Source organism: Theropithecus gelada, chromosome 1 (genome assembly GCF_003255815.1).
Source record: "Theropithecus gelada isolate Dixy chromosome 1, Tgel_1.0, whole genome shotgun sequence".
Taxonomy (NCBI): Eukaryota; Metazoa; Chordata; class Mammalia; order Primates; family Cercopithecidae; genus Theropithecus; species Theropithecus gelada.
The window spans coordinates 12121337-12143283 of record NC_037668.1 but is presented as its reverse complement, the minus strand read 5'-3'; the positions used below and the strand labels follow the sequence as shown (position 1 = coordinate 12143283).

Sequence of the window (21947 nt, the reverse complement as noted above, 5' to 3'; positions counted from 1 at the left end):
TCCCTTATATGTGATACATTGCTTCTCTCTTGATGCCTTTAAGATTCTTTCTTTATCTTTTGACAGTTTGATTATGATATGTGTAGGTATGAATTTCTTTGACTTTATCCTACTTACAGTTCCTTGGATTATTTTACTATGTGTGCTTGTTTAGGTATGTGGAACAGTATTTTTTTTTTCATCCTGACTTAACTTCTCTGGCCATTGGTAAACATTCCAGGAAACTCTAAAGTCCCGTAACCCCATTGTGAGAGTCATCACAATGTGTCACTGTATTTCTAAGCCTTGGATCTTTGCCTACATGTCCCTCCAGTTTCCCAGGTCGAGGGCTAACTGTAACAGTTCTGCCTCTTCCTATTACTTTGCTTCAGGCTGAGGTTGAGTTCTCTCTCATTTGATAGATCTGTTTATTTCTGGTGGTTCTATTCTGATGGGGAAATACACATTTATGTTCATTTTACTAGCAATCCCTAAATATCAAATATTCTTTGAGATAGGGAGCATATACTGGATTTTGTTTTTACTTTTTTGTTTTCAATTTACTCTGTGTATAAGGTGAGATATGCATATATGCATATAGACCAAAAATGTATTCACACGTAGAAAAGTATACAGTGAAAATACTTCTCATTCCCATCTCTCTTCTGGTGGGCAAATTTTCCCTCTCCCACAAACACGTAATCACCACTTTTAGTTGTTTGTGTTTCTTTCTAGAATTTTTCAAAAACTGTATCCTTCAAAATTTTCTTTATGTAGAGAGAAGCCAAATGCAATGATATTTTATTTCCTTTCCTTTTTACTCTGAAGATAGAACATTAGACACATTTTTTGCACTTGATTTTTTTTTTTTTAGTTGGAGATATTTTCATATCAAAATATAGAACTTCTCTCTCCTCTATATATACTTCTCTCTATATATATTATATATATTATATATATATTGATGCCTCTAAGATTCTTTATCTTTTGATAGTTTGATTATGATGTGTGTAGGAATATATATTTTATATATATATATATATTTTTTTTTTGAGATGGAGTTTTGCTCTTGTTGCCCAGGCTGGAGTGCAATGGTACGATCTCAGCTCACCACATCCTCCGCCTCCTGGGTTCAAGTGATTCTCCTGCCTCAGCCCCCCGAGTAGCTGGGATTACAGGCATGTGCCACTACGCCCAGCTAATTTTGTATTTTCAGTAGAGACAGGGTTTCTCCATGTTGGTCAGGCTGATCTCGAACTCCTGGCCTCAAGCGATCCATCCACCTCAGCCTCCCAAAGTGCTGGGATGACAGGCGTGAGCCACCACGCCTGGCCCGAACTTCCTCAATATTTTTTATAGCTACAGAATTCCCTTTTACAGGCATGCCATATTTTACTTAACCAGTGTCATCATGATAGATATTTCAGTTATCTTGCAGGCATATAAGTATATTGGTAAAATAAATTTTCAGAAATAGAATCGCTGGATTGAGTAATATGTACATTTATAATTTTAATCAGTAATTTCAGTATATCAGCATACTGGCTTTTTGTTAAGGTGGAGAATATATTTTCATTTAAGAATCATTTTCTTTTCCTTTTCTTGCAGTTTCTGTTTATATATATATTTATATATATATATGTATGTCTTTTTTCCCCCATTAAGTTGTTGATTTAATTTTTTGTGGAAATTGGCTGTCTATGATATTAAAAAAACAAATATTTTCCCAGTATGTTGTTTTTTATCTTTTGATTTTCTTTATAGTGATATTTAGTGCACACTTTTACTTTTTAATCAAGTTGAATTTATCATTTTTAAAATGGCTTCTGGATTTTGAGTTGTAGTTAGCAACATCTTATACACTTGAAGGTTGTAAAGAAATTCTCCTATATTTTCTTCAAGTACTTTTTCCATATGGCTACTCATTTGTTAATACACAATTTATTGAATATTTTGTTTTTTATATAATGATTTGAGATGGTACCTTTGCCAGATTCTAAATTCCCATGTGTATTTTTGGTATTCTTCTGGACTTTATTTTCTCTGTTATTCTATTAATTCACCAATAACTTTCTGTTCCAATTAAGGATCTTCTTCTTCATAGTTTTTCTGGTTATAGTTACAGTTTATTTTTCACATAATTTTATAATCAGCTTGTCTTAATAAATTCCTGTTGGTAATTTTTATTGGGGTCTCATTAAATTTATGAATCAGTATAGAGAAAACTGACAACTTTATGATGAGGAATCTTGCTAACCAAATCCTGGTATGTCTTTCCATTTATTCAAGTCTCTTTTGTGTCTGTTAGGACAGTATTAAAGTTGTCTTCATATAAGTGTAACACATTTCTTGTTAAGATTGTTCCTAGGTATTTTATCTTTGGTAATTTGGTAATTGCTATTGAAAATTGGGCCTTATTTTACATTTTTTAAAAAATAATCTTGCTTTTGTTAGTGTATGCTACAATGCAAGTGGTAGGAATACAGAACTGTTTTCTTTTGTACCTGTTTTTATTTTTATTATGATTATGATTGTTTTTTGAGACAGAGTCTCGCTCTGTTGCCCAGGCTGGAGCACAGTGGCGTGACCTCGGCTCACTGCAACCTTCATCTCCCGGGTTCAAGTGATTCTCCTGCATCAGCCTCCCGAGTAGCTGAGATTACAGGCATGTGCCACCACACCCAGCTAATTTTTGTGTATTTCGTAGAGATGGGGTTTCACCATGTTGGGCAGATTGGTCTCGAACTCCTGCCCTCAAGTGACCCGCCCGCCTCAGCCTCCCAAAGTGCTGGGATTACAGGCATGAGCCACTGCGCCCGGCCTCTTTTGTACCTTTTTGAATTAATCATAGAATAATTTCTAGAATAGTCATTGATTTCTTTTGTTTCTTTCTAAGACACTGTATGCAGATATTCATACTAGATGGCTCATTTATAGCTATAGTACATTAAATGAGTCCTATTTTAAATGGAATAACTTTTGAACTCTCAGCAGGAAATTTATCCTCTATTTTTGTTAAATAAAAAGCATTGGTGCATTTACACACTATTACAGAAAAAAGCCAGTGATTATAAAACTTAAAAATGTATTTCATTCAAAATTCAGTTCCAATTGTTACCAATGTATTTACATAACCTATGTATAGTCATGGGTCACTTAACAGTGGGGATATGTTCTGAGAAATACGCCCTTAGGCAATTTCATTGTTGTACAATCATCATGGAGTGTAATTACACAAACAGAGGGAGTATAGCTTACTACACACCTAGGCTCCAAACCTGCACCTTGTTTTACTGAACTGAATATTGTAGGCAATTATAACACAATGGAAAGTATTTATGTATCTGAACATATTTAAGAAGAGGTACCGTAGAAAACTTAAAAGGTACAGTAAAAATACAATATAAAAGATAAAAAATAGTATACCTGTATAGGGCATTTACTGTGAAAGGAGCTTGCAAGACTGGAAATTGCTCTGGGTGAGTCAGTGAATGGTAAGTGAATGTGAAGGCCTAGGACATTACTGTAGACTACTGTAGACTTTGTAAATACTGTACACCTAAGCTACACTGAATTTATTTAAAAAGTAATTGCGCTATGACATTACAAGGCTATGATGTTACTAGGCAACAGGAATTTATCAGCTTCAGCTTCATTATGGGACCACTGTTGTGTATGCTGCCTGCATTGACTAAAATGTCATTATACAGTTGCATGACTGTATTTATTGTTATGTTCTTTTTTGGACTGTTTTTATATTTTAGATTATACTTTGGAAAAATTACTGAGCCTCTCTTGAGCTCCAGTTTCCTTGTCTTTGAGATGGGACAAATAATAGGACCTACAGCATAGGGTGCTACTTCACTGGATTGTGTGGGAGAGTACATGTGGAGCTCTAGTGTGTTCATTCCTTTACTTGTACAACTCACCAGAAGGATGACAGCTGTCATGAATAAAGCATGTGCTTTGCCCTGCCCAACTACAAGGTCCCACTACCAGTTGAAGAGTATACTCTGATTCATTGTGAAAATGCCAACAAGTGTGGTTATCCCTTGCTGGAAAGCAGGTTAAAAGGATTTTCATAATTCTGTACCTCTTCTCTTTCCTCCAGGCCTACTCTGTGAAGAAAACATTGATGACTGTGCCAGGGGTCCACATTGCCTTAATGGTGGTCAGTGCGTGGATAGGATTGGAGGCTACAGTTGTCGCTGCTTGCCTGGCTTTGCTGGGGAGCGATGTGAGGGAGACATCAACGAGTGCCTCTCCAACCCCTGCAGCTCTGAGGGCAGCCTGGACTGTATACAGCTCACCAATGACTACCTGTGTGTTTGCCGTAGTGCCTTTACTGGTGAGAAGTTCTCTAGCCTCCTGGCCTCTCTGCCTTGGAAGATGGTTTTAGTGAACAAATTGGGCCCTGTAACTTGTCCCAGACCCAAGTGAAGCTTTTCTTATATAAGAAAAACAACAGTAGCTTAATTTTTAAAAGCCAGTTTTTTCTTGGTCTGTACTCTATGGATGTTACAATCAGTGTCTACCTTTAATTTTTCCTGAGAGATTCTTTTGTTGTGCATTGATTATATCATGCTATGGCAGGAATATTTTTTACAGTGTATATTGAAAGTAGTTGAACAAAATAACATTTTTTAATAGTGGCAAAATATCCAAAACCTAAAATTTACTATCTGAGTCATTTTAAAGTGTACAGTGTACAGTTCAGTGGCATTGTTTAGTACATTGACATTGTTGCTACTATCACCACCATTCATTCACAGAACTCTTTTCATCTGAACAAAATAACATTTTGTTTTAAGGAACCTTACGTCTAACTCTGGTTTCTTCACCCTGCCTCCTTTGACATGTGAGGCTTGAATTACAGGGTAGTTCCTGCCACCGTGATCATTCCACTCCTAGGACTCAGAGAAGCTTAGGACCCTACTTAGATACTTAAAGGGAGCAGGTCCAAATTCAAGTGTCTTTAACCAAGGATCGTTGATATGGGTATGAAATGAAAAGTTGCAGTGGTCACAAGTAATGCCCTGCTCAGTAAAGGCTTGGCCATGTTCCTACTCTGTTCCCAAGTTTCTTTCTTTCATCACAGGGCATGAAGATGACCAAGCCCTGCCTCAGAATAGGGGTCTTGTCACAAGAACTTACTGGTTGCTTCTGGAGAGGGCAGCATGGTGACTGTTGGGAACTAAAATAGTTGTTTGTATCCAGATGTGGCAGGATACTGAGATTTGAAAATTATCATGCATTTCCTGGGGTCTGTAGTTGTATTTCTTATACGGAGGGTGTGATCAGATTCCTTGGGAGTCAGAAAATAGGCTTTAATAGTCTATTTACAAACAATTCATCAAGCTGAACTCTGCTATATCCTGAGCCCATCTTCAGCCATCTTTCCTTCCAACTTTAAAGATATGCTACCTTACCATCTTAGAATTTTATAAAGAATAGGTATTCTGCAATATGGAAGCTCCCTGGATACACTAACATCCAAAAAGAAATAGTCCGTTGTGAACATAATAGCTATTGAGGCAATGTGGAACAGAATGAGTATGAACAGTCTGTCTACAGCCTCGTATTGGCCATACTGCAGCTGGAAAGCCAACGAAGCAAAACTGGCTCCCGTTTCTTTCATTGCCCCTGAGGCTTTTTTCTCTGGAAACACTGACAAGCATTTGCAAAGTAAGGGGGAAGCAGGAGAAGGAAGGAATGGAGACCACTTTGAAGTAGTGTCCCACAGCCAGGAAGTAGTGTTTGTGTGTTTTCCACATTTGTGAATGGAAAAAAAAAAAAATCTGTTGAATACATTGAGCACAATTATTGTGGGATGCTGTTGCAGAGATAAACAGCAAGGGACTGGTGGTCCACCAAGCTGTGTCCATGTGGTGGTTGCTCTTGGTTAGTGGCTGCTGCTGTGATTTGAAGAGACAAACATTTATGCCTCTTGCTGCTTGATCTCCTTGGCCAAAAACATTATATTTTTGTTTCATTTTTAAAGCTACCTCTTCTTTCCCGAGTGACCACAGGCCAGGTGGGGCCTATCTCCTGCTATTGACCAGGAGTCCCAGCTGTGCCCTGCGTCTCCTCTGTGGTTCCAGTTGCCTCGCTCTTTATCTTGGAGCAGTGGCCCCCAGGGACCTTCTGTTTTGGAACTATTCCTAGAGGAAACTAACTCTAGGAAAATTAAGCTGCATTTTAAGGAATTGAGTTAGGTTACAGAAAGGCCAAAAAGTGATTGAAATGAGGTATCACAGATGAAAATTCTCTATGCTGCAAATCACCTTTTAAATATATTGGCCTGGTGTAGCCTCTCCTATGAAGTAGATGACATTAACAAAATACAATGAATAGTTTTTCAACTGTTTCCTGCAATTTATGAAAGCTAAAGTGACTTCAAAAAGCTGAAGTGTGATTTCCCTTTTTTTGGTGGGATTTAAGTCACTTTTCTCACCCATCCTGTCGTGTGAGTTGGTACTTATTGTGGAGGCAAGACAGAGTAAGGGACTGGCCTGAGCCAGTGACAGGCCAATCATGCTGAGATGCAGTGAGTGTTTTCTTCCTATGCTCAGATTACCACAGGCTTAGAACTGAACTCTCTCACATTTGCTCCACCTATGGCTAGTTCCCATCCCAGCAAAGTTTGTTCAGTAACTTGTAGTGACTACTTCTGCCTTTTAAAGCTTTTTTAATTTTTTATTTTCTGAGGCCGGCACTGTGAAACCTTCGTCGATGTGTGTCCCCAGATGCCCTGCCTGAATGGAGGGACTTGTGCTGTGGCCAGTAACATGCCTGATGGTTTCATTTGCCGTTGTCCCCCGGTAAGTGCCCTGTTGCTCATGTAAGAAGGGGCATTGTCTCTTCCATACGATCTGTGACAGAACTGAGATTAAACCTGGTTTAATCAGTCTTCCAAATGGGAAGATTTCTCAGTTCTACTCTTTCACAAGAAAGTGCTTGGGTTCTTCCATTTAAAGCTGTTTACAAGCGACAAAACAAAACAAAAACAAAAGTAAATAAAAGCTGTTTAGATACTCCCAGAAACAGTGAGCTTCCCAATCCATGACTGTCAGTCTTAAGAAAAACTAAGGGAAAACCACAAAAAGTGGAATGCCCCCTTGAAAATAGGGCTGATGTATGTGGCTTCTTGGCCCCATGCTGGAGGGTAATCTCACTGCCCAGGTTGGGCCAGAGTTGGTGGAAATGCTGCTCTGCTTGCATTCTTTAGCAGGAACCATTTGGAAGCAAGTTGTCTCTTAAAGTAGAGGGAAGCTTAATTTTAGCTCTTTGCTATACCCATTCTTTTATCACTGCCAGAGGCTGAGAGCTTCCCAAAACAAGAGATCCCCATGCCTTGGGAGATACCAAAAGGAAACCTGTCTAGTAACCTTGGCTTGGGCTGAACAGGAAGTACAGAAGGGAGTAGTGAGATATGGAGGTTTTCTAGAAACCCAAAACTTCCAATATGACTGTTTTCCTACCAATGCCATTTTTATTTCCTCACTGATTTCCACAGGGATTTTCCGGGGCAAGGTGCCAGAGCAGCTGTGGACAAGTGAAATGTAGGAAAGGAGAGCAGTGTGTGCACACCGCCTCTGGACCCCGCTGCTTTTGCCCCAACCCCCGGGACTGCGAGTCAGGCTGTGCCAGTAGCCCCTGCCAGCACGGGGGCAGCTGCCACCCTCAGCGCCAGCCTCCTTATTACTCCTGCCAGTGTGCCCCACCATTCTGGGGTAGCCGCTGTGAACTCTACACGGCACCCCCCAGCACCCCTCCTGCCACCTGTTTGAGCCAATATTGTGCCGACAAAGCTCGTGATGGCGTCTGTGATGAGGCCTGCAACAGCCATGCCTGCCAGTGGGATGGGGGTGACTGTTCTCTCACCATGGAGAACCCCTGGGCCAACTGCTCCTCCCCACTTCCCTGCTGGGATTATATCAACAACCAGTGTGATGAGCTGTGCAACACGGCCGAGTGCCTGTTTGACAACTTTGAATGCCAGGGGAACAGCAAGACATGCAAGTAAGGGCTTCACGTTTTCCAGAAGCTGAAGGGGACTGTCACTAACACACTTCAGTTTCTCGTTCTTGCTCCTAACCACTCCAGTGCTTCAGCCTAAGCTGCCTCTGCTTTTCAGATGGTGCCAGCCTTGTCCCATCGCACACTACCCTGTGCTCTCCCTTGCTGACAAAGGGCCAGGAATGCTCATTGCATAATGACCCTCTCTCTCTGCCTATCTATGCCTTCTCACCTGCTGCCTTCGTGACCTCCTGGGGGATATAACTTTTGGAAGTGGTGTTTCCCACTTCAAGCAGCCTCTCACATAACCTGCCTGCAGGATGGATGGAAAGGTCTGTATCTCTCTCTTCACCCCATTCCTTTCCCTAAGACTGTTTTTCCCCACCCAGGTTTATCAGGAAGCATGAATTAGATTAGGCCTGTGAACCCTCCTGGTCTTAATTGTTATAGTTGTAGGATGCTGTGTGGTTTACTTAGGAACTTTCCTATTAATTAGCCATTCCATCTAATTTAATCCAAGTTAATTCTAAACAACCCATGAGGCATAGGTATTATTAACATTCTTTCATAGGTGAGAGAACTTAGGCCCAAGGGTTAAAGAACTCGCCAGAGCAAGTTGTTTCATTGACTCCTAATCTTTTGATTGAGATAGCATGGAAAGTTGTACCAAATAGTATAAATATCAAGGGGTAGGGTATGAGGAGAGGAGAGTGTAGATGAAATAGTTTGTACATCATTTAGGTTTGGGGGTTCTAATTCCTTTTGCAAATATTGAAAGAGCCTGTACAAGTAAGGTCTGGTGTGCTACAAGGACATACCCATCCCCGTTTACCTTCTGTAGCTGGGATTCGCTCTTGAAAGGGAAAGAAATGGGTCATGTTAATATGGTTCTCTATGGCAACTCTCAATGGTTCAGGGTCATTTATCAAGTTTCTAGAGGCATCTTTCACTTCCTAAAGCCCGTTGTTACCTTATTGGGGACAATGGATACAAAGTAGAGGAAGCATGAACCAGGCTGACTTTTGTTTCAGATATGCAGCTTTGTTTGAAAACCTGACTTAACAGGATTGTAAACTGCCTGGGAGTCCCTAAGCTCCTGCAGCGTAGTGAGTACAATGTTCTTCATTTAGGAAGTACACAACAAGGATGAGTGGCGTAGACTATACATACTCTATGACATCAGGGATAGGAGATGCAAAGAAGGTTTTGTGGGGCATTTGGGTCCTGGGTGTGGGCCACAGAAAATGGGTAGGAAAATCCATAGTTAGTTCCAAATGAAAAAGCAAATAGAGCTCCAGTCTAATCTGAGCCCCTTTCTCCTGTTCTCTGCTTCCCCTTACCTAGGTATGACAAATACTGTGCAGACCACTTCAAAGACAACCACTGTGACCAGGGGTGCAACAGTGAGGAGTGTGGTTGGGATGGGCTGGACTGTGCTGCTGACCAGCCTGAGAACCTGGCAGAGGGTACCCTGGTTATTGTGGTATTGATGCCACCTGAACAGCTGCTCCAGGATGCTCGCAGCTTCTTGCGGGCACTGGGGACCCTGCTCCACACCAACCTGCGCATTAAGCGGGACTCCCAGGGGGAGCTCATGGTGTACCCCTATTATGGTGAGAGGTCAGCTGCCATGAAGAAACAGAGGATGACACGCAGGTCCATTCCTGGTGAACAAGAGCAGGAGGTGGCTGGGTAAGTGTTTGGTTTCTGAACTTCAAGGCTAATTTTATGAAGCCTAGCACTTTGATATGTAGCACATGTCATAACTCAACCTATAGAAATGCAAGGATCAGACAAATAGATGGCCCACCACTTAAGATAAACCCATTACCCCAGTACTTATGTTTAAATGTAAAGATGTGCCTTGATCTTGGGCTCCTGAAAAGGGGACTGGGGTACACAGAAGGCAGGATGCCTGGAAGGCCTTCTCGGATGCCAGAATCCATAACCTTTTGCCAGAGTTGCCTCAAATCCCTTTATTAGTGACATTCCTTTGTACATTAATCATTGCCTTATTGTCAAGGCCCTTCTTTAGAATATACGTCTCTTTGACACAGGTAATGATCTTCACTTGCTCTGTCATTCACACCTCACTCTGTTGGTATATTCTCAAACTTTCAACCCTCCAACTAGCTGAGATACCAATGCACAGACAAAGGAAAATAAGGACTAAAAATGCACAGGGATGTATTTTTAGAGTAGCACTAAGTACCACTGAGTAGGTAGGAAAGAATGGAAGAAGACCACTGAAACCTTCAGGAGGAAAACAGCTTCTCACTTTGTCATGCATTGCCTCAGCCAGAAGGCTTTGGTCAGCTAGACTAAGGAAGGTGGGACATCCTCTATGTGGGAATTAGTGTTTAAGATCTCAAGGGACAATATCCTAATTTCTGAGATATGTCTTGAAGCAGCATGCCAGAGGTAGGGACCTGATGCTGAAGGGGAGGAAGGGAGGCTCCCATCACCCTTTATGACACATTCTGCCTGACCTGCACTCTTCTGTTTTACCCCCATCTCTCCTCCTCCGCTTCTCCCTTGGCATCCCACAGCTCTAAAGTCTTTCTGGAAATTGACAACCGCCAGTGTGTTCAAGACTCAGACCACTGTTTCAAGAACACAGATGCAGCAGCAGCTCTCCTGGCCTCTCACGCCATACAGGGGACCCTGTCATACCCTCTCGTGTCTGTCGTCAGTGAGTGGCAGTGGTGCAAAGGGGAAAGGTGGCAGGGGGAGAGTGTCAGTTGGGGGAACAATTTTCATTATGTAGCCCTCTTATTTTTTCAGAACTGTTGAGGTCAAAGTTGCCCTCTAAATGAATCTAATGCTGACATTGAGAGGTTGATGTTTTATTCAGCACTTTCCCTGTCTCTGTGGACTTTCAGGTGAATCCCTGACTCCAGAACGCACTCAGCTCCTCTATCTCCTTGCTGTTGCTGTTGTCATCATTCTGTTTATTATTCTGCTGGGGGTAATCATGGCAAAACGAAAGCGTAAGCATGGCTCTCTCTGGCTGCCTGAAGGTTTCACTCTTCGCCGAGATGCAAGCAATCACAAGCGTCGTGAGCCAGTGGGACAGGATGCTGTGGGGCTGAAGTAAGAGGCATTGCCAGCAAGCCACTATTCACAGTATAAGTAGGGATGACTAGAAAAGCGTATCTTGTTGAATCATGATTTTAAATTCTAAGCTCTGGACATTTACTCGCACTGCCCGTGATTCTAAATACCTTGTGAGTGACTGAAACCACAGTCAGAGCCTGGGTGCATCTATTCTGTGCATATTATCACAGTGCCACCCAGCTTCTGTGTTGAGGTGCACTTTTGTTGTAAGCTCACACTCAGTGGGAAGGGAAAGGATGAATGCCAAGGGAATGTCACAGAAATACTGCCCATCTTCTCTGGGCCAAGACCCTGCAAGATTGTAATAGAGCCATGGGAGTGTGTCATGATGGAAAGTGTTGAAAACCACTCTATTAGTTTATGACATAACCGCCATTCTTATTTTTTATTTTTATAATCGTATTAGAAATCTCTCAGTGCAAGTCTCAGAAGCTAACCTAATTGGTTCTGGAACAAGTGAACACTGGGTCGATGATGAAGGGCCCCAACCAAAGAAAGTGAAGGTGAGGTGATCATGGTAGAACCACCATTGTCAGACATTATCTGATTACATTTCAAATGTCTGTCCTTTAGCTCCAGAGTGTCCTGAATGGGAGTAAAGAGTGATAGTCTTTATATGTTACCCAGACAATAACTATCCTAGGTTCTTTTAAACAGCAGGAATCCTTAGGACATTGATGACCTTGGGTTACCTATGTATACTCTTCAAGAATAACTCTTTAAAAATATTAAAACAAACACGTCTCTTTCGTTTAGTGTCATGCTGGCAGTAGTCAAGTCAGGAGTGGTGTTTGTAGATGGCAATTCCTTCATGGCCACGTCTCTTCCTTTTCCTTTATGGGTACTTCTCCTTCTATAAGAAAAGATGAAATTAAGCAGTAGAAGAAAGCCAGTGATCATTGACATTGGCAAAATGAAAGCCAGTGATCATGGCAAAACGTTGACATTGGAGGCTCCATACTTTGAGCCCAAGAAACTAAAACCATATAAAAGCAAGTGGTAGATTGAGCTGAGACTGACATGAAAAAGGAGACCATCCATCCACAGCTGTGCATTGCTGGGAGCTGGTAGAGCATGATGGTTAAGAAGACCATCGCTGGCCCTCACCCCTCCTCAGGCAGAGCAAGAGATGGATGTGTTGGATGTGAATGTCCGGGGCCCAGGTCAGCACCTGGCCTCTTCCCCTCTTCACTGGGCTGTGTCTGCCCATGGTTCCACATTGCTGTCCCTGTGTTTGCCCCATCCAGCCATATATCCCTTCCCAATTTCACAGGCTCTAAATCAGCTTGAGGAAGTGAATGCTTAAGGAATGTAGCCGTGAAGAAATTATGATAGTAACTAATCTTTAGTTAATATCAGAACTGGATTCAAATCCAAAACTCTGCCACTTAGTAGCTGGCAAGTTACTTAACCTCTTTGTAATTATCATTCCTTGTAAAATGCAGATAATAATAACCCTTTCCTCTGTGGGTTGTTGTGTTGGCATATGTGCCTTATCTACTTTCCTGTCATGTACTAAGTGTTCAGTAAAGGGTAGCTGCTTTTAAATTATCATAATTATTATTGAATAGTCTTTCCTGAGTGCTTTCTACATGTTGGGTGCTATGTTGACTACAAGGAAGCAATGTCGAACAAGGCTTATTTTGCCTTCTCGAGAAGCTTACAGCCTGGTGGTGGAGATGGCCATGTAATACTATGTAAGCACTTAAAACAAGATCAGTTAAGCAGAGGTGAGCAGAGTATGCTTTTTAGGGCCAACAAGAAGAATTAAAGTTTACTTTCTAGTGGAGGGTAGGAAAAGTGAGAATTGGGTGCTCTGCAGATCTAAAGGCTAAAGCCTAGAGTTTGGGATGGGGGAAGGGAATTGTCTAGATGATGCAGGAAAAGTAAGCAGGAGCCACATCACGAGAGCAGTGGGAAGCCAAGGCTGAGGTTATCCGCCGGAGAGGTGGAGGAGTAGGAAGAGAGAAAACAATGGGAGATAAGCAGGGTTGGTGGAGGCTCTGGACAGCTTCTCATTAGCAGTTTCTGGTGGTGGCCAGATTGACAGGGAGCGTTGTTTTCACCTTTCAGGCTGAAGATGAAGCCTTACTCTCAGAAGAAGACGACCCCATTGATCGACGGCCATGGACACAGCAGCACCTTGAAGCTGCAGACATCCGTAGGACACCATCGCTGGCCCTCACCCCTCCTCAGGCAGAGCAGGAGGTGGATGTGTTGGATGTGAATGTCCGGGGCCCAGGTCAGCACCCGGCCTCTTCCCCTCTTCACTGGGCTGTGTCTGCCCATGGTTCCACATTGTTGTCCCTGTGTTTGCCCCATCCAGCCATACACCCCTTCCCAATTTCACAGACTGTAAATCAGCTTGAGGAAATGAATGCTTAAGAAATGTAGCCATGAAAAAATTATCAACTCAGAAAGGGAAGGATTTCACATTGCTTCACTTACAGTGTGTTGAGACTAAACAGGCTGATAAAATGGGTTAGATTGTAGTAGGATAGAAAAATAATATCCCAAAGCAGAGGATAGTTAGTTAATACCTTATGCATATATCAGTTGCTCTATTAATATTACATATTTTTTAATGTCCAATTAAAATAACATATCACTTAAACTTGAAAAGAAAAACTTGTTTTACTTAGAGAAGAACCCCCAGCTTAAAAAGACTTGTACTTTCCCATTATTCTTTACAGAAACGATGTTATCAGAGGAAAAGGTAGCAAATGTGAAACTAATAACCAGTTACTACAAGAAGTGCAGGGAATTCTTTGCCCCTAAGAGTAACTAAAATAGAGCTGTTTCAAGCTGAAGATAGGGTTAACTGCCTTCTCCTTCTTGAGTACTTCATGGAATTTTCCATTCCTACAGATGGCTGCACCCCATTAATGTTGGCTTCTCTCCGAGGAGGCAGCTCAGATTTGAGTGATGAAGATGAAGATGCAGAGGACTCTTCTGCTAACATCATCACAGACTTGGTCTACCAAGGTGCCAGCCTCCAGGCCCAGACGGACCGGACTGGTGAGATGGCCCTGCACCTTGCAGCCCGCTACTCACGGGCTGATGCTGCCAAGCGTCTCCTGGATGCAGGTGCAGATGCCAATGCCCAGGACAACATGGGCCGCTGCCCCCTCCATGCTGCAGTGGCAGCTGATGCCCAAGGTGTCTTCCAGGTAAAGAACATGAGAAGAGTCACTTGAATAATAATTCCTATGGCTCTGTACAGTTTTATCTTTTTTAAGGAACTAATATCTCATTGAATTTATTCAATCATTTGAGAGATTAGGGCAGGTATTAGAGTCATGCCTGCTAGATGGGAAAGTGGGAAGGGAGACAGGCAAATTGACCCAGCTCTATATAGGAAGATAGTGACAGAGCCAACTGCAGACAACAGCAGTCTTTCTGATTATTAGTGATAATTTGTTGTGCCGAGATGCTTCCCAAATGCATAGATTAGATGAGAGTGATACCTGGTCTGGAGCCTTTGACTTGTATCCGCTACTGCTTACGAATTGGCCTGACTGTATGGGCTTCCAGCTGCTCATTGGCAGTTTTCTTGACCTGAGTTCCTGTTATATTCTCTGATGCCTGTTTATCCTTATGAGGAAATCGGAAGCATTCTGAATCACCTCAGACTGTAGACTGACTGAAGTTGTGATATTTCCCCACATCCCTCTTCTTTCCTGAGGAAGTAGAAGGCTCTTCACTTTACATCGGCCATTATTTATTGAGCACGTATTTGTTTATTTATTCAGTCAACAACTATTTATTGATTGATGATGATAGAATCTTGGGCACAAAGATAACAAGACTTTCCCTCCCCTCCGGGAACCTACAGTGTAGCCTCAGCTCTGATGCCCTTGTTCTTCACTGAGTTTCATTATTTTCCTTCATCCAGGTGACTCTCTTTTCTGTATTTTCTCCTCTTCTAGATTCTGATTCGCAACCGAGTAACTGATCTAGATGCCAGGATGAATGATGGTACTACACCCCTGATCCTGGCTGCCCGCCTGGCTGTGGAGGGAATGGTGGCAGAACTGATCAACTGCCAAGCAGATGTGAATGCAGTGGATGACCATGGTAGGGATGAAAGGCAGGGATTTGGATTCTTACCTGCAAAGCATGCCTCTGAGGAGGGGGAATGGTTACATGACCCTTAAAGAACTGTCTGAGATTCAAATACATGGGAGATTCACTCATTCTTTCATTCATGCATTTATTCATTCTTCCTTTAACATGCTGAACTCAGAGATCCAAGCCAGTAGGAGATCCCTAATTAAAATGAGGGATTTTTAATGAGGGTTCTTGGACCTCAGAGCAGATACATGAAAGGTGTTCCCATGTAGTTTCCTAGGCATACCACTCTTGATTTGAGGATTTATGAGAGCTGACTTCTCTAGGAGAGTTGTGGAATATTCTCAATATAAATTCTGACATGTAATACATAGGTTTTTGTCTTCAGTATGTAACAGGGTAGATTCTGCCATGTAGGGGACATGAATACCTCATACAAGTGATCCTTTCACCTAGAGGTCTTCTGCAGGCTAGGCAGCCTGTACTGAAGTATTTCTAGAACAGAGGAAAAGGAAGAGATTACTTTGGTTTTTCCTATAGACCCCTACAGAGAACTGCTTCCTGCTGATCTCTGGGGAATTTAAAGTTTCGTTGTACAAGTCATGGTGTTTTTTACTAAGAGTATGATATGTCTGTTTATAAAAATGTTTCTCCCCTTCAGGAAAATCCGCCCTTCACTGGGCAGCTGCTGTCAATAATGTGGAGGCGACTCTTTTGCTGTTGAAAAATGGGGCTAACCGAGACATGCAGGACAACAAGGTACAATTTGTGGCTCTGAGTTTGAGGAGGCTCATAGCAGTGCCTCAGTTATAAGCCCCTTCCCATTTCTCCTTACAGCTTCTCTTGTGATATGTATAGACAAAGATGGAAGCAGTTTGGGCAGACACTGGGTTTGGAGAGCTTGATGAGAATGTAGGGCTTGTCCAGGCATGTGTCAGGATGAGTTCTTTTCCCTCTCAGTATTCAGCTTGTAGTAGGCTGGCTATAGATAGCTTGGTGTAACCTTTTCTCTCCCTGACATTCCTTTTCTCCAGCTGTCTCTTCTGTTCATAGTCACTTCTTTTTCTCTTGTTTTCTTTCTTTTTTCCCTCCTGCTGCTTTTTCTATCCTTGGATACCCTGATGTTTTCCTGTTTGATTTTTCTCCGTCTGAGTTTTTTGTCCTGCTTCCTTCTGTCATTCATCTTCTCTCAGTTTTCTTCATTTTCCTCATCTTAGTCCTATCTTGCACATGTTTTGTCTTTTCTTTCTTTCACTGTTTCCCTTATTTTTCCCAGTTCTGTGCATGCCTTAGTTTTTTCTCTTCCTACCTTTCTTATTTCTAACTCCTTTTCCTATTAGAACCTTATTTTGATAAGCTCAGTACTCTTTTAAGTGAGTCTCTGGCTCAGGGGCATGCTTTATTTTATGAATTCCCAACTAAAGAGATGTTCCCCCTAAGGTGCAAAATTGTTTTTTGAGGAGAGGTGAAATAATCTTACTCTTTTTATGTATAAATCACAGATATACATTCAGTACACTGGTAGAGGCACAGCCTATCTGTGATGTTAATATTTCATCGGGGAGATAATTAGGAAAACATGTCTAAGGGGATGATAATAAGAAAGACTGAGAAAAACTGCTATATTCTCAAGAGTGTTAACGTGTTCTGTGATGGGCCTTTTCTGTAGGAAGAGACACCGCTGTTTCTTGCTGCCCGGGAGGGGAGCTATGAAGCAGCCAAGATCCTGTTAGACCATTTTGCCAATCGAGACATCACAGACCATATGGATCGTCTTCCCCGGGATGTGGCTCGGGATCGCATGCACCATGACATCGTGCGCCTCCTGGATGAATACAATGTGACCCCCAGCCCTCCAGGCACCGTGTTGACTTCTGCTCTCTCACCTGTCATCTGTGGGCCCAACAGATCTTTCCTCAGCCTGAAGCACACACCAATGGGCAAGAAGTCTAGACGGCCCAGTGCCAAGAGTACCATGCCCACTAGCCTCCCTAACCTTGCCAAGGAGGCGAAGGATGCCAAGGGTAGTAGGAGGAAGAAGTCTCTGAGTGAGAAGGTCCAACTGTCTGAGAGTTCAGTAACTTTATCTCCTGTTGATTCCCTAGAATCTCCTCACACATACGTTTCCGATACCACATCCTCTCCAATGATTACATCCCCTGGGATCTTACAGGCCTCACCCAACCCTATGTTGGCCACTGCCGCCCCTCCTGCCTCAGTCCATGCCCAGCATGCAATGTCTTTTTCTAACCTTCATGAAATGCAGCCTTTGGCTCATGGGGCCAGCACTGTGCTTCCCTCAGTGAGCCAGTTGCTATCCCACCACCACATTGTGCCCCCAGGCAGTAGCAGTGCTGGAAGCTTGAGTAGGCTCCATCCAGTCCCGGTCCCAGCAGACTGGATGAACCGCATGGAGGTGAATGAAACCCAGTACAATGAGATGTTTGGTATGGTCCTGGCTCCAGCTGAGGGCACCCACCCTAGCATAGCTCCCCAGAGCAGGCCACCTGAAGGGAAGCACATAACCACCCCTCGGGAGCCCTTGCCCCCCATTGTGACTTTCCAGCTCATCCCTAAAGGCAGTATTGCCCAACCAGCGGGGGCTCCCCAGCCTCAGTCCACCTGCCCTCCAGCTGTTACGGGCCCCCTGCCCACCATGTACCAGATTCCAGAAATGGCCCGTTTGCCCAGTGTGGCTTTCCCCACTGCCATGATGCCCCAACAGGACGGGCAGGTAGCTCAGACCATTCTCCCAGCCTATCATCCTTTCCCAGCCTCTGTGGGCAAGTACCCCACACCCCCTTCACAGCACAGTTATGCTTCCTCAAATGCTGCTGAGCGAACACCCAGTCACAGTGGTCACCTCCAGGGTGAGCATCCCTACCTGACACCATCCCCAGAGTCTCCTGACCAGTGGTCAAGTTCATCACCCCACTCTGCTTCTGACTGGTCAGATGTGACCACCAGCCCTACCCCTGGGGGTGCTGGAGGAGGTCAGCGGGGACCTGGGACACACATGTCTGAGCCACCACACAACAATATGCAGGTTTATGCGTGAAAGAGTCCACCTCCAGTGTAGAGACATAACTGCCTTTTGTAAATGCTGCTGAGGAACAAATGAAGGTCATCCGGGAGAGAAATGAAGAAATCTCTGGAGCCAGCTTCTAGAGGTAGGAAAGAGAAGATGCTTTTATTCAGATAATGCAAGAGAAGCAATTTGTCAGTTTCACTGGGTATCTGCAAGGCTTATTGATTAATCTAATAATCAAGACAAGCTTATGGAAATGCGAGATGAATACAAGCCTTGAGTCCATGTTTACTCTCTTCTATTTGGAGCATAAGATGGATGCTTACTGAAGCCCAGACATTCTTGCAGCCTTGACTGTGTTTTAAGCCCTGCGGGCTTCTGCCATATCCATGAGAAGATTCTACACTAGAGTCCTGTTGGGAATTGTGCCCTGGAATTCTGCCTGAATTGACCTATGCATCTTCTCCTCCTTGGACATTCTTTTGTCTTCATTTGGTGCTTTCGATTTTGCACCTCTCCATGATTGTAGCCCTACCAGCATGTTATAGGGCAAGACCTTTGTGTTTTTAATCATTCCAGCCCATGAAAGCAACTTTGGTCTCCTTTCCCCTCCTGTCTTCCCAGTATCTCTTGGAGTGTCACGAGGTTTACTTTGGTATGGTTCTCAGCATAAACCTTTCAAGTATGTTTCTTTAGAAAATGGACAGACTGTATTATGTTCTCCTGCATATATCATTCCTGGAGAGAGAAGGGGAGCAGAATATTTTTCTTCCACAAATTTTGGGGGCAGGAGATCCCTTCAAGAGGCTACACCTTAATTTTTCTTGTCTATGTGCAGGTCTTCATATAAACTTTACCAGGAGGAAGGGTATGAGTCTGTTGTTTTTCCGTGTATGGGCCTGGTCAGTGTGACGTTTTATCCTTGATGGTCTAGTTACTATGACCCTCCCTACTTTTTTAAAACCAGAAAAAGGTTTGGAATGTTGGAATGACCAAGCGACAAGCTAACTTGTGCAAGAGCCGGCTACCCACCCACAGGTCCCCTACTTCCTACCAAGCATTCCATTGACTGCGTGTATGGAACATATTTGTCCCAGATCTGAGCACTCTAGGCCTGTTTCACTCACTCACCCAGCATATGGAACTAGTCTTAACTGTCGAGCCTTTCCTTTCATCTCCACAGAAGACACTGTCTCAAATGTTGTACCCTTGCTCTTTAGGACTGAACTTTCCTTAGCCTAAGGGACCCATTGACAGTTGTCTTCCTTTTGTCGGATGATCAGTCTCTACTTTCTGATTATCTTGCTGCTTAAAGACCTGCTCACCAATCTTTCTTTCACACTTGTGGTCTGAGTTACTGGTATACCCAGTATGTTCTCACTGAAGACGTGGACTTTGTGTTTAAGTGCAGGAAATGGAAAGTTGGACTTGTTTTCTATGGTCCAAGACAGCCCTATAAGAAGATTGGAAAAGGAGGAACTATATAGCTGTTTTCTGCTACCATTTCTTTTCCTCTGAAGCGGCCATGGCATTCCCTTTGGCAACTAACATAGAAACTCAACAGAACGTTTTCCTTTCCTAGAGTCACCTTCTAGATGATAATGGACAACTACAGACTTGCTCATTGTTCACACTGTGACTGCCCCTCACCTGAACCCACTGTTTGTATTCATGCTCTTGGCAGTTTCCTTGACTCTCTTTTAAGGGCAGAAGCATTTTAGTTAATAGTAGAAAAATAATAGTTTTCTTCCTCTTCTCCTTGGGCCAGTTAATAATTGGTCCATGGCTACACTGCCACTTTTGTCAGGTACTGTGATGCCCATGACACCTGCAAAATAAGTTGTGCCTGGGCATTTTGTAGCTATTAACAGGTGAATTCCTGACTCTTTTGGTTTGAATGACAGTTCTCATTCCTTCTGTGGCTGCAAGTATACATCAGTGCTTCCCACTTACCTAATATGTCTGTTGGTGGCCCCATATGGAAACCCTGTGTGTCTGTTAGCATGATAGTTTACAAATGGTTTTTTCAGTCCTATCCAAATTTATTGAACCAACAAAAATAATTAGTTCTGCCCTGAGATAAGCAGATTAAGTTTGTTCATTGTCTGCTTTATTCTCTCCATGTGGCAACATTCTGTCAGCCTCTTTCATAGTGTGCAAACATTTTACCATTCTAAATGGTGACTCTCTGTCCTTGGACCCATTTATTATTCATAGATGAGGAAAACCTTTCTGCATGGACCTCTGTGGACCACAGCATTCCTGCCCTTTCCTGCCCTCCTGCCCCAGCCCCACTTCTGAAAATATCAGCTGCTGATCCAGCCACTGGATATTTTATATCCTCCCTTTTCCCTAAGCACGATGTCAGACCAAATTGCTTGTTTCTTTTTCTTGGAATACTTTAATTTGGATCCTTTGGGTTTGGAGAAAGGGAATGTGAAAGCTGTCATTACAGACAACAGGTTTCAGTGATGAGGAGGACAACACTGCCTTTCAAACATTTTACTGATCTGTTAGATTTTAAGAACTCTTGAATTGTGTAGTATCTAATAAAAGGGAAGGTAAGATGGATAATCACTTTCTTATTTGGGTTCTGAATTGGAGACTCGGTTTTTATGAGATACATCTTTTATGCCATGTATAGATCCTCCCCTGTTATTTTTGGTTTATTTTTATTTTTATACATTCTTTCTTTGACTCCTCTTCTGCCTGCTTTTGGGGATAGGTTTTTTGTTTGTTTATTTGCTTCCTCTGTTTTGTTTTAAGCATCATTTTCTTAGGTGGGGGAGGCAGAGGTATGAGGGAAAGAGAGTCTGAGAATTAAAGATTTTAGTATAAGCAATTGGCTGTGATGCTGAAATCCATTGTATCATCTTATTGAATTTGACAATTTGTAATTCTTGCATAATAAAGAACCAAAGGTATAATGTTTTGTTGAGAGGTGGTTTAGGGATTTTGGCCCTAACGAATACAGTGAATGTATGATGACTATTTGGGAGGATACATTTATGTACCCAGAGGCCCCCACTAATAACTGGTACTACGGTTACTTCCTTGTGTACATTTCTCTTAAAAGTGATATTATATCTGTTTGTATGAGAAACCCAATAACCAATAAAATGACCGCATATTCCTGACTAAACATAGTAAGGAAAATGCACACTTTGTTTTTACTTTTCCGTTTCATTCTAAAGGTAGTTAAGATGAAATTTATATGAAAGCATTTTTATCACAAAATAAAAAAGGTTTGCCAAGCTCAGTGGTGGTGTATTTTTTATTTTCCAGTACTGCATCCCTGGCCTGGCAGTGTTACCTCATGATGTCATAATTTGCTGAGAGAGCTAATTTTCTTTTCTTTCTGGTAATCCCACAAAGCCTAGCATCAAACTTCTTTTTTTCTTCCTTTAGTTAGATCATAAATAAATGATCCTGGGAAAAAAGCATCTGTCAAATAGGAAACATCACCAAACTGAGCACTCTTCTGTGCACTAGCTATAGCTGGTGACAAACAGACAGTTGCTCAGGGACAAAGTGCCTTCCAATGGAAATGCGAAGTAGTTGCTATAGCAAGAATTGGGAATTGGGATATAAGTAATATTAATTACGCTGTTATGTAAACAATTGGTTTGTAATATTCCTTAAGTGAACTTTGCATAGAACTTAATATACAGGATTATAAAATAATATTTTGTGTATAAATTTGTTATAAGTTCACATTCATACATTTATAAAG

At 42.4% G+C, this 21947-nt stretch overlaps 1 protein-coding gene across 1 annotated transcript in view; it reads left to right on the top strand.

Annotated features, from left to right (window-relative positions):
* The window catches only part of NOTCH2 (notch 2), a 166621-nt gene extending 145148 nt beyond the window's left edge, over positions 1-21473 (top strand). The window contains exons 23-34 of the mRNA XM_025375100.1: positions 4091-4327; positions 6688-6800; positions 7496-8001; positions 9343-9690; positions 10548-10690; positions 10881-11091; positions 11522-11618; positions 13189-13357; positions 13984-14285; positions 15045-15192; positions 15848-15945; positions 16856-21473. Of these exons, the coding sequence (XP_025230885.1) occupies positions 4091-4327; positions 6688-6800; positions 7496-8001; positions 9343-9690; positions 10548-10690; positions 10881-11091; positions 11522-11618; positions 13189-13357; positions 13984-14285; positions 15045-15192; positions 15848-15945; positions 16856-18244 (3761 nt within the window). The 3' untranslated portion in view covers positions 18245-21473. The remainder of the gene's footprint in view (positions 1-4090; positions 4328-6687; positions 6801-7495; positions 8002-9342; positions 9691-10547; positions 10691-10880; positions 11092-11521; positions 11619-13188; positions 13358-13983; positions 14286-15044; positions 15193-15847; positions 15946-16855) is intronic.
* Positions 21474-21947: the final 474 nt, after the last annotated feature.